The sequence below is a fragment of the Dipodomys spectabilis genome, unplaced genomic scaffold (genome assembly GCF_019054845.1).
Source record: "Dipodomys spectabilis isolate Male_0828 unplaced genomic scaffold, ASM1905484v1 ptg000178l, whole genome shotgun sequence".
Classification (NCBI taxonomy): domain Eukaryota; kingdom Metazoa; phylum Chordata; class Mammalia; order Rodentia; family Heteromyidae; genus Dipodomys; species Dipodomys spectabilis.
This window is the reverse complement of record NW_024870855.1, coordinates 6441176-6453440: the sequence shown is the minus strand read 5'-3', so window position 1 is coordinate 6453440 and position 12265 is coordinate 6441176. Positions and strand designations below refer to the sequence as shown.

At 41.0% G+C, this 12265-nt stretch overlaps 1 protein-coding gene across 1 annotated transcript in view; it reads left to right on the top strand.

Annotated features, from left to right (window-relative positions):
* Positions 1-12265, top strand: part of Pou6f2 (POU class 6 homeobox 2) — a 398663-nt gene that overhangs the window by 335997 nt on the left and 50401 nt on the right. Inside the window, 1 exon segment of the mRNA XM_042695117.1 lies at positions 11583-11723. Coding sequence (XP_042551051.1) covers positions 11583-11723 — 141 coding nt within the window.

Below are 12265 nucleotides of genomic sequence, written 5' to 3'. Positions count from 1 at the left end.
AAGCTTTATATTTCTTAACCTACATTTGGTTTTATTAATGGGATGATCTCTACAACAACTTTTTATATTTTCTTGGCTTACGGCTCCTACACAGGTAGTGGTTCTTATTGTTAGCTTAATGTTTTTAGAACAACCTATAACCAATATATTTTGTGAGCACAGAAGGATTTTATTTACCTTTGAGCATTCTAGTCATGTGTTTCCTTCTCTTTCATGCACTTATCTTCTGACTTCTACACAGCCGTATTTTCTCTAATAAGTTGGACCATTTGTTTTTCTTAATGGCGTAATTCTCTTTGGGGCACTTTAGCTGCAGCACATCTGACAGGAATGTGGCAGCTACTAAGGTGATGTTCACATCACCTGGGAGCCCTCTGCTGCAAGTACCCCATGCTCTTTAAAAGAAAGGAACTCTAGTGAGCCCACTGGCATGTACCAACTTAAGAGGGCTGTGACATGACCAGAAATGGTATTTTTTCTCTCTATAGTCTGACCTTCTATGATGTATCTGACTCTTATGGTGAATTCAAGTTCTTCTAAGCTCCTGTAGTAGATAAACAAACAATGGGTTGATATCTATTGTTCTTAGACAGGAGAATAACATGTAATAAAAGTAGGATTGTTTCTTCTTGTTGTTGTTTTGGAGTTTGTGGTTGTTGTTTTAGTCAATTTTATTCTAGATCTGATCCATATATACTGCACTGTCTGCATTACCTAAGTACTGGAGTATCTAGCTTTTTTTTGTTGGCGGTGGTGGTCATGGAACTTGAACTCTGGGCCTGGGCGCTGTCCCTGCACTCTTCAGCTCAAGGCAAGCGCTCTACCTCTTGAGCCACAGCACCACTTCCAGTTTTCCAATGGATTTTTTATTAGAGATCAGAGTCTCTCGGACTTTTCTGCCTGGGCTGGCTTTGAACCGTGATCCTCAGATGTCAGCCTCCTGAGTGGCTAGGATTACAGGAGTGAGCCACGGGCATCTGGCTTGTATCTAGCATTTTTAGGGGTTTGTTTTTAGTGGTTTTTTTTCTTTAATAGAATCACTTTCCATTTTGTTACATAACATTTTAGTTTATGTAAATAATTTTTGTTAGGCTGTAGGATTGTTTTGCTGGAGGAATAGCATATCCTCTGAATCAATAAAAGTGATCCAATATTCTCTCTCCCCCTCCCATCTCTCTACCTCTCACACTTTCATTTCTCTCCTCTCTCCTTCTCCCTTTCCCCTCTCTTCCACTCTCTCACACGTGATCACAAACTCATACAAACATAATAAAATTAAAAAACAATTCAGTTAATAAATTTTATGAGGCAAGCCATCTATTATGCGTAATAATAAAATTCAGTAACAGCTAAAATTGACCCATGTATTGAAAACCAAATTATTATGAAAAGCATTTGTTATCATCGTGTGTGTGTGTGTGTGTGTGTGTGTGTGTGTGTGTGTGTGTGTGTGTGTGTGTGTGTGTATGGCTATCCTGGGGTTTGAACTCAGAGCCTAGGCACTATACCATTTGAGCCTCAGCCAGAGCCTCTCCCCTTCTCTGTCTGGCTTTGAACTGTGATCCTCAAACCTCAACCTTCTGAGTAGCTAAGATTATAAGCCTGAGTCACCAGTACCCAGCAAATAGTCTTTCTAATTGGCCAAATTGTCATTTGTTAAGGTTGGAGATTTGGCTCAGTGGAAAAGCACTTGCTTGGCAAGTGCAAGGCCCTGAGTTTGGTCCTCAGCTCTACAAAAAAAAAAAAATGCAATTTGTGAAATCACAGCTGGGTCCCTTAGCATGTGGACCCAGCTGTGGATGCAGTAGCCATCCTTTCTAATCGATCATTGCTATTTTTTTTAACAGAGAGCATTCTATATTTGAAAAGATGATGGCTCTGTTTATATTACTCAAAGCTTATTAACTTTGAGATAGTCAGCAGTTTAAATCTCCCTTCATATAAAATAAAGTGTTTTATGACTTGATGATTATCAATTAGTGTTATTTCCCAGGCTACAAAGCTTTTAAAGCTTTCTCTACAATACTGCAAGCGGAGATGAATATGAAGGTATTCTCATAGCAATAGCTCACTGGCAAGTTGCTCGGGCGGCTCAGGGGGCTCTGCCCACCAGATGACATATGCACATCACTCACATGTGAACTTCCTAATTCATGTCTCCTGTCTTTCTTGTCAGCCTCCAACCCCAGCCCAGAAGGGTCCTAGTTCCATCTCCTGCCTGACTTGTGTTCTGGACACCCGGGGAGCATTCCAGAGGCCCCATGATCTCATATCTATTCTTTCTTCTGCTCTGATTGCGTAGTTTCTCCCCTCTTCCTAGCTGATCTGTGATTTAGACAGGATTGCACTCCTATTAATTCTTTGATGAAGCTTCTCTTCCTTTCCTACTCTTTCCTCTACTGAGCACTGAGCCAGCCAGTTTCCCACTATTTCCACAATCACTAAGCATACCTCCATTCTGGTCTGTAGCCAGCTCTGAATTTTCTGCCTGGATATCTCTGTGTGTGTCTCTCTCTGTATCTCTCTGTCCCTCTGTCTCTGTTTCTCTCTCTCCCTTTCTGTCTCTCTCTTTCCCTCTCTGTGTATCTCATTCTTAGAGAACAAAACCACCATATTTGACATATAATTGATGTTCAATGTTTGATGAATGAACAGACAGACTGTACTTCCAATGATAAGACAGACTGTACTTCTGTGTGCAAATTTGCCCCAAGCTGTACCCTTCCTTCTAATGAAGTCTCTCTCTCTCTTTCTCCCCCGCCTCCGCCCTTTGCTCCTGGCCTCTTTGACTTCAGTCTCCTTCCTCCCCTATCAGACCAACGTAGCCCTCAAAGTGATCATTTCAAAATACAGATCTGAACAGGTCCCACCAAGCTGGTGAACTGCTACCCTGAGCCCCATTCCATAGGAAGCCCTTTATCATACCATAGCCACCCCCACTCCCACCCCATGTCCCCCCCCCAAACAGCAAAAGTGCCACACCAGACACTCCGCATTCACATTTACAAAATCTCTATATATATCTTCACCTATGTCAATCCTGGGGGCTCAGAAGCCTTTTCTCCCCCTCTGTTCACCTCCTGCCAACCAACTCAGCCCATTCCCTAAGACTGAGCTCCAAGGAAGTCTTGCCTAGGAAAAGCTCCCTTTCCTCCAGGCCTGGGGACAGTTTCTTGTCAGCCAAGACAGAAGGAGAATGCTTTTGTCTTGTCCTTAGAGCCTGGTACAAAGCCTGCGCCATGGGCTAGGAACATTTGATAAACGCCATAAAGGCAGAAACTGCCTTGGTTTTCTCTGAGTCTCTCATTTTTCAGCCTTTCTTCTGCTTTAGCACCTATTTTCCTTTGTCAGAACTCAGCAAGTGTTGGGAAGCAACTTAAGGAAATTATGCATGGGCAAGGAGAATACATTGTGCTTTTCCGTGGCAAGAAACTGGAATAATACTAATCATCGTACCATGGCCACAGTTTATGTCTTTAAAAGAGGCATTGTCTTTTCTCTTTCATCACAGGAATGCTACCAAGCACTTGTTTAAAGTGGACGATAGAATAAAAATAAAACAGAAAGAATAATTTTGAAATATCAACAAATTCGCCTAACTAATGTGCCATGACAATAGGCAATTGGTAAGAGTAGCACTGTTGTATGTATGTAAGTAAGAAAATAGCATGAAACTCCATAAAAAGATAGATTTTCAGGTTATTATATGGAGGGCTAGACAGAAAAGGAAATGAGATGTGTAGCCTTGTAGTAACACAGTATTTATCTACATATAACTTGGAGAAAATCTGATTTCCAGTAGGTGTGTTTCCATAATACTGACCTCTGTCCTTGAAACGGCTTCAGAATCAAATCAATGTATTGGATTAACTTGAAAACTAGTGTCTTGCTTCAACTCTGGCCTTGACTATTTTATCAGTAAATTTAAAAACGTAAGACAAATGCATCCCTTGGAGAGTCTTCTACTAGCGTGCCACCAAATGATGGTGTGGTAGCCAAACTTGTTTATTTCTAACTCCCAACACACTTAGTGTCCCTGAGCTCCCTTGGTACCAACCTTGGCGATTGTCCTGCATAACTTGGACCCTAGACATCTGCAACATCTACCCCTCTCCACAGAGCAATTCTAGAATGCTTTCCAAGACGTTCATAGGTGCTCAGAAAGAGGCCTCTTCTGTCCACCTACAATGATGTCCAGGCTTTGTAAAGCCACCCAAATGACCCTGGCTCTTACCCCTGTACCAATGTCCTCCATGACTCATGAGCTATCTAAATGTCCAATGGCCTGATGCCACCACAGTCAGGCCACGTGTGGGAGAGGGTAACTAATGCAGGACACACTGTCACCTCATCTCCAAGCAACATTGTTCACATCCTGCAACACAGAGGCCAGCCTTATCTGAGGAAAGCAGCCCCTTCCATTGTCAGCCATGACACTGTCTACCTGGACTTGGATCTGGTCCAGCACACTGAGCTAGAGGATGTGTCTATCTCCATAACCCAACTCCATCTTCACCACTGCATCTCAGTTATTACAAATTAACAGTCTTCGCCTTCAATTACAGAAATGTGGCACCCGGTGATTTCATCACTATGTGAACTTTAGAGAACCTCCACAGCCTTAGCAGTAGAGATCATTCACCAGCCATGACTTCTTCATGCAATCAAAGACACAGTGAACAGAGATGAATGAAGCTGCTGCATTCAAATGTGCTGTTGGAATTAAGGCACAAAAATAAGAATATGTCACTGGGTGCTGGTGGCTCATGCCTGTAATCCTAACTACTCGGGAGTCTAGGTCTGAGGATCGCAGTTCAAAGCCAGCCCAGGAAGAAAAGTCTGTGAAACTCATATATCCAATAAACTACTCAGAAAATCTGGAAGTGGTGCTGTGGCTTAAGTGGGAGAGTGCTAGCTTTGAGCCAAAGAAGCTTAGGGATAGTGCGTAGGCCCTGAGTTCAACCCCCAGGGCTAACTAACTAAATAAATAAGAACACATCATAGCTAACTTGCTCCATTGTGTTTGTCATATTTTTATAAACAAGAGTCTCAACAATGCAATCATGTAATCGCTGGATTTTTATGGAAAATATTATGACCACCAAGGTTAAGGTGTGTGGAACCTGAATTCTTCACCAGGATATAAGATATTGAATCTCTTGGAAAAGATCATCAGGCAAGACTTGGAGGAAGGCATTCCTCCATCATGTGGTGATATCATCTCAAGTGACATTTCTAAGTTGTTATACATACAATGCCATCAAATGGATCATTGTGGAGACCACTCATGTCATCATCATTTACTGTCCATGGGCAAGCAATAAGGAAATGCAGCAAGTGCATAGATTTGAAAAGATGTATTTATCCTCATGGGACAAGCATTCAATAGCATATTGATATGGAAACATAGGAATACACTACTGCAAATCGTAAAGCTACTTCTTACAAATCGTCGGTCATGGGGCTTGAACTCTGGGCCTGAGCGCTGTCCCTCAGCTCTTCAGCTCAAGGCAAGCACGCTACCACTTGAGCTACAGCACCACTTCCGGTTTTCTAGTGGTTTATTGGAGATAGGAGTCTCACAGTCTCTCCTGCCCGGGCTGGCTTTGAACCGCGATCCTCAGATCTCAGCCTCCTGAGTAGCCAGGATTACAGGCGTGAGCCACCAGCGCCCGGCTATTACAAATTTTTTAATGCATGCCTTCACTATCAAATAATCAACTACCGGGCCAACTGTTTCATAATGTTTGGGCACAAAGCAGGAATTAAACTGCAAAATGAATGTCCTTAAGGGAAATTAATGGACGTTATAAGGTAAATTTACCAAACTCTGGCTTCAGAATCAAAACATTGCTTTCTGTATAAATGAATGTGTTCTAATAATTAGAAAGGGAACCAAAGCAGCAAGTAAAGATGTGTTTAAAATATTTTTCTTTAGTACTTTCCAATTTAAAATACTTTTAAACAGCATACTTGCCTTTTCCGTCATGAAATTTACCTGATCTAATCACCATGTTAGTTAGCTAACAGCTTCCTTCTATTAAAAAAAAAAAAAAAAAAAAAAACGGGCTGGGAAGGTGGCTCAGTGGTAGAGTGCTTGCCTTGCATGCACGAGGCCCTGGGTTCGACTCCTCAGTACCACATAAGCAGAAAAAGCTGGAAGTGGTGCCGTGGCTCAAGTGTTAGAATGCTAACCTTGAGCTGAAGAGTTGAGGTATAGCGCCCAAGCCCAGAGTTCAGGCCCCATGACTGGCCAAAAAAAATAAATAAATAAACAAACAGAAAACTGTATTTCTGAAGAACATCATATGTGCTTGGTCTTGTTCTAATTATCTCATTAAACCAGATGCACTCATGTCTGGACAGAAAAGGATGAGCAAGATTTGGAATCCTACTTTGCTGGTACAAAAGTTTGTTTAAAAATTCTTTAGGGGCAGGCTGGGAATGTGGCTCAGTGGTAGAATGCCTGCCTAGCATGCATGAAGCCCTAGGTTCGATTGCTCAATACCACATACATAGAAAAAACAGAATCAGTGGTGTGGCTCAAGTGGTAGAGTGTTAGCCTTGAACAAAAGAAGTTCAGAACAGTGCTCAGGCCCTGAGTTCAAGCCCCAGAACTGGAAAAAAATGATTTGGGGGGACTAGGAATATAGTTCAGCAGTAGAGTGCTTGTCTAGCAAATGCAAGGCCCTAGATTCAATCCCCAGTACCACAAGGAAACCAGTGGGGGGGAAAGCCAATAAAGTTACTTGTTTAAAAAGTTATTTTGGACTTATTAAAAAATTAAATTAATTAATTAATTAATAATTTTGGGAAGTGCCAGTGGCTTTCACCTGTAATCCTAGCTGCACCAGAGGCTGGAATCTAAGGATTGTAGTTAAAAGCCAACCCAGGGCAGGAAAATCTGTGAGACTCTTCTCTCCAATTAATTACAAAAATAAAAAATAAAACAGAAATGGACTGTGGCTCAAGTGGTAGTGTTAACCTTGAGTACAGAAGTTGAGGGGCGGCAGCCACATCCTGAGAACTGGCACACACACACACACAAAAACACTTTATTATCTAATTCTGTTAAATTCTAGCAGGGGCGGCGGGGGGGAGGGGGGCGGGGGAGGAAGGACAGAGGTAGTGTCATTAGAAATTGATGCCCCTATGAGTGGCTTTTTAGAAAGACTGTGGCTTTTAGAATTCTAGTTTGATGTATTCAGGCCCAGAACCACTATGGATATAACACAAGAACCCTCATTTATAAGCAAGCAGGCACCAGAATCCAGTATGTTCTTCCAGTTGATCTGCTGAAAGCACGTTGGTGTAATGCAGTCAGACTTCATTTGGGCCATCCTTTGCTGTTTAGGTTACATTGACAATGAAAGATCTGAAGCCATAAACTTGGAGCAGCTTCAAAATATCAGTTGGCCCTAAAACTTAAAGATGCTTATTATGTGCATTTATTGTGCACAGGCTCAATGCTGTCCAAATCTACCCTGGGTCTCCAATCAAAAAGAGGTACTGAGAGGAACACTGCTAATATGACATGACTGGAGACAATCCAGAGTGACATGACCTGAGGGAGTGAGGAAAACACTTATGGTTTCCAGACAGTCACCTCCCCCTCCCTGCCACTTATTTTAATGCGTGCACATTACATCCCCGCCCTGGCAGTCATAGGCAGAAAGGCCAAGAAATATAGCACGGCATCTATTGACACCACCGTGGTCACCTCAAGTGCTGTCAGTTCTAGGTTGATTGTACTGTCTGTATGCACAGACAGTGCCTGTCTGTATGCACTGCACCCACAATCCATACTCCACTTGCAGAGCCAGGGCTAGCCAGGCATCTCCCCAGAATCTAGCACCTTTCACAAGAACTCACCAGGGAGCCAGACAAGAAGAAAGACAGTTATCCAGTTTGGAATTTGTTCCATTAAGACAGCAAAGAAGAGCACATTAGATTTCAACTTAGGTCCAGGTTACAGAAAAACTAAACAGTACCAAAAATCTGCCTACTTGTAGTTTCTGAAGCAATCTGGCAATGCAATTGGATTGTATCCATTTCAAATGGGTTGCATGAGACTAAAATCTTCTACACAGTAAAGAAAGTAGGCACTAGTCTAAAAAATAGGCACTAGACAGAAGGGGAGAGAATTTTTGCCAGTCTTTCATCTGAAAAGAAATTAATAACCAGAATATTCAGGGATCTCAGAAAACTAAACTCCCAAAGAATCAACAACCCAATTAATAAATGGGCAAATTGAATAGCCAATTCTCAAAATAAGAAGTAAAAATGGCCATTATTGGCCATTATTGGCTATAAAAGAGATGGCAAATCAAACAACTGAGATTTTTAACTTACTCCAGTGAGAATGGCCATCATCAAGAACACAACAAATACTGGTGAGGATGGGGAGTGAAGAACCTTTAAATATTATTGGTGGGATTGTAAATTAGTGCAACCATATGGAAGACAGTATGGCGGTTTCTCAAAAAACTGAAAAATAGGAGCTGGCCACCAGCGACTCATGCTACTCAGGAGCTATGCAGCAGGCTGGAACATGGCAAACTGAAGTACAAAGCCAGTCTGGGCAGAAAAGTTCCTGAAAAGTTTCTATCTCCAATAAACAAAGGAAGAACTACTGTGCAAGTAAGCCAAACAAGTGTGAGGCTTTGAGTTCAAACCCCAGTACTGACAAAAGGAAAAAATAAAAACTACAATTACCAACAATATCATTCTTGGGCACATATCCAAAAGAATGTAAGTCAGGATACCATAAAGGCTCTTGCACATCTATGTTCATTGCAACACTATTCACAATAGCCACGCCATGGAGACAACCCAGATGCCCTACAATTGATGAATGGATCAACAAAATGTGGTACGTGTACACAGTGGAGTACTATGCAACCATAAGAAAGAAGGAAATTATGTCATTTGCAGGAAAATGGGTGGAACTGGACGTCATCATGATAAGTGAAGTAAGCCAGGTTCAGAAGGCCAGAAGTGGAATATTATCTTTCCTGTGTAGATGCTAGACCTAAAAGATAAATATATACATAAATACAGACAGACTTGTGTGTGTGTGAACATGTTTGAGGAATAAGAGGGGAGGGAAGAACAGAAAATGCATATTGTAATGCATTGTACCTGTGGATTAAGATCACAAAATGAAACTCACTGAGAGCTTCTGAGTAATAAAAATAGTGGGGATGAAAATAAAATAGTGGGGATGAGGAAGTGAGAGTCATGAAGGAGGTCAATTTGATTACTACAATAGTATGAATGCACGTGCTAAATACTCTGGTGAAACTCTTTTGAACAAAGTAATTAACTCATGTCTAGCCCTCAAACCCAAAGATTCAGAAGCCAATTTTTAAGTAGATGCTTTGCTTTTATAGTCAGAATCATCATTTATCCTTCCTGTAACACCTGCATTTCCAGCAAATACCTTGGTAAAGACCACTAGTGTAGTATAAGAATTCCCAATGACCAGTCTTGTACTGGATCTGCATAGTAATTCTACAAATCCCTACATGAACTTTTGACTTACTTAGATATTACAATTGCTTTTTTTTAAAAAATGTGTTCTATCAAATAGAAATAACTGCTTGTTTTCTTTAAAATTCATGGCCAAAATGTACATAATTTAATCTTCCTTTCAGGAGTAGGAAGCGTATTTTGGGATTTTACTATGATGTTAACTTGCATTAATAAAAGAAAGGTAAACATAGCAAATATGGCAACTAACAGATGACCTGAGTTGCCTTACAATGTACCATCTGAGCTGGAAGTTAGGAGGTGCTGTTCCTTGAGCATCTGGATTTAGATTCTTCATTGTAGGTAATCAAGCTAGAATAGTTTTATCTCTATACATGTAGTGAGTCACCTCATGTCCACTCCATTCAGAAAAACAAAACAGAAAGTAACTTGAATTTTAACTCCCATGGTGGCATTTTAGGATAAGACAGGGTTTCTCTACAGGACAGAGTATGCACATTTTTTTTCTTCTTAAAATGAAAATAAATATTATCTGTTAAATTTTTTAGGAGAGAGATAAAAGCAAAAGACATAAAATAATGAGCCTAAGATAGGTTTTTGTTATTAAAACAATGCACTAGGTCCACAGAATCACTGTATGTAGAACTAGTTCTATGATTTGGTTATAAGTAAACAAAGAAGCCAGTAAGACAAGGATATCACATTAATGAAAGAAGAATATTTAGTATTTTTAATTTCCTCTGATGATTTGTATTTTGTTGTTCATCAGATTAGGGCAATTTCTTGAAGGAATTGTCATAAGAAACATAAAAAAGAGAAGAGGAAAAAAGAAATTGAAACAGAGACTGAAGAGGGTAAAGAAGAAAGTTTTAAGAAAAAGAAAAAGAAACATTTTTTAGAAGAGCTTCCAGGACTTGAATTAAATATGGCATTAATTTTTTTTCCACCAAGTCTGAGTCTTGGCAGGTTTCTACTAAAATGCAGGAATTTCATGGATGTGGGACCCAGTGATAGGAAATACATTATTATACACAGCAATTGTTGTACTTGGGAGAAACTATAGAGGGAGAAAAAAAATAACACCCTAGAATAAATACAAATGAAATTCATGTATCAAAACCAATACTGTGAAAATAGTTTAAATGTTTCTTGAATTTATATCTAGTCATTAACCTAAATGCAGATTTTAGTTCAAGCCACACTTCTGCCTCATGGTCAGAAGGCCTGAAAACCTGTGGCGTGGAAAATTGGCAGGATAAAGAATATTGAACTGGTCTCCATGGAGAAATAGATTTGGCAGCCATAGCCTTCTTCCCAGACTGGTCTCTTTCCCCTGTCTCTTTCTTCCTCCCTGTTCTACTGCTGTCCCAAGAAAAGAAGCCAAAAGCAGGCTGTAGGTTAGCTGAAACAGCAACCCAAAGTCAACCTCAGTGGTCACCAAAGGACTTTTCTCATTGACCTTGAATCTCATGGTCAGAAGAAGCCACCAAAAAGTCCCACAAGGCCCTCTGAGAGCACAGAGTATGGGATTTCCTGTTCTATGAACTTTGCTTTTCTTCTTCCCCTGTAGGAAGTGAGGTGAGACAACTACCTCACTCAAGTACCCTAAAGGAAACTTGAATTCATACGCGGAAATAATAAAATTCATTTACAAAAGCCTTACGAATCAATTCACACACACCCTCCCCACCACCACCCAGACTTCCTTGATGACTTCAAGGAAAGCAGACATTTCCTTGGGGTTTACAAAGACCAGAGAAGAAAATCCAAGGAATTCTTTGAAGTCATCTCTCAGCACCCCCTCCCAAGCCAGGTTGAGGCTCCTTCCCTCCTGAGCTGACCCTAAGCCCACCCTCTAACTAGACAGCCAGTGCTGATGAAGAATGCTTTCCCCTCCAGCCCCCTTTCCAACTTCCACCAGCCCACAGCTTCAGAAGGGGCTTGTTGTTCCCCTAGGCTCTTCTGGTGGGTTTAGGGGCCTTTGCATGAGCAACCTGGGGCAGGAGTGACCCCCCCCCTCCCCCGAGTTAATGCTGTGTCCCTGTGCTGTGTCATGGTGGTTTTTACCCTGATGTTTTCTTTCTTTACAGCTGGTTAATAATCCGCTAGCAAGTCAGGCGGCGGCAGCTGCAGTGGCTATGGGCTCCGTAGCCAGCTCGCAGGCCTTTGGCAATGCCATCTCCAGTCTTCAGGGGGTCACAGGTCAACTAGTTACTAATGCACAAGGACAGGTGAGTGGGAGATGGGAGCCAGAGTGCATTTTTATGGCAGACTGAACTCAGAGAGCAAATGAATTGCTTTTGCATGACAGCGACATGGAACTGCATCTATTGGAGACATATAAATAATGTTTACCCGCAATGTCAAAAACAGGAGAAGGGTTGAGAGGTGTTTCTATATTTTAGAAGCAAGGTTTTATTTTTATTTTCTTTCCTTCCCCTACCATGTCAAAGTTTTATTTATTTTTAATTTGCATATGAAGACTTGTTATGACCATAGTGGAGGAAGTTCCCTTCTAGTTCTGGAATGTTATTTGAAACACACAAACAAACAAAAAAGTTAAATTTCGGGACAAAGATTTCAAGTTGGCTTTTATTTAAAAAATTTTTTCACTCTCTGAAGAAAGGAAAGTCATGGATACCATGGGGAAACTGGTAAGTTTCCTTTCCTAATTGCTATAAGGTTGCTAAGCTGGCCTCAATAAAGTCAACTTCTGAATGCGTGAAGAAGGTCCATAAAAACAACAAAAAGAAAGGACATGTTAGACAGATGC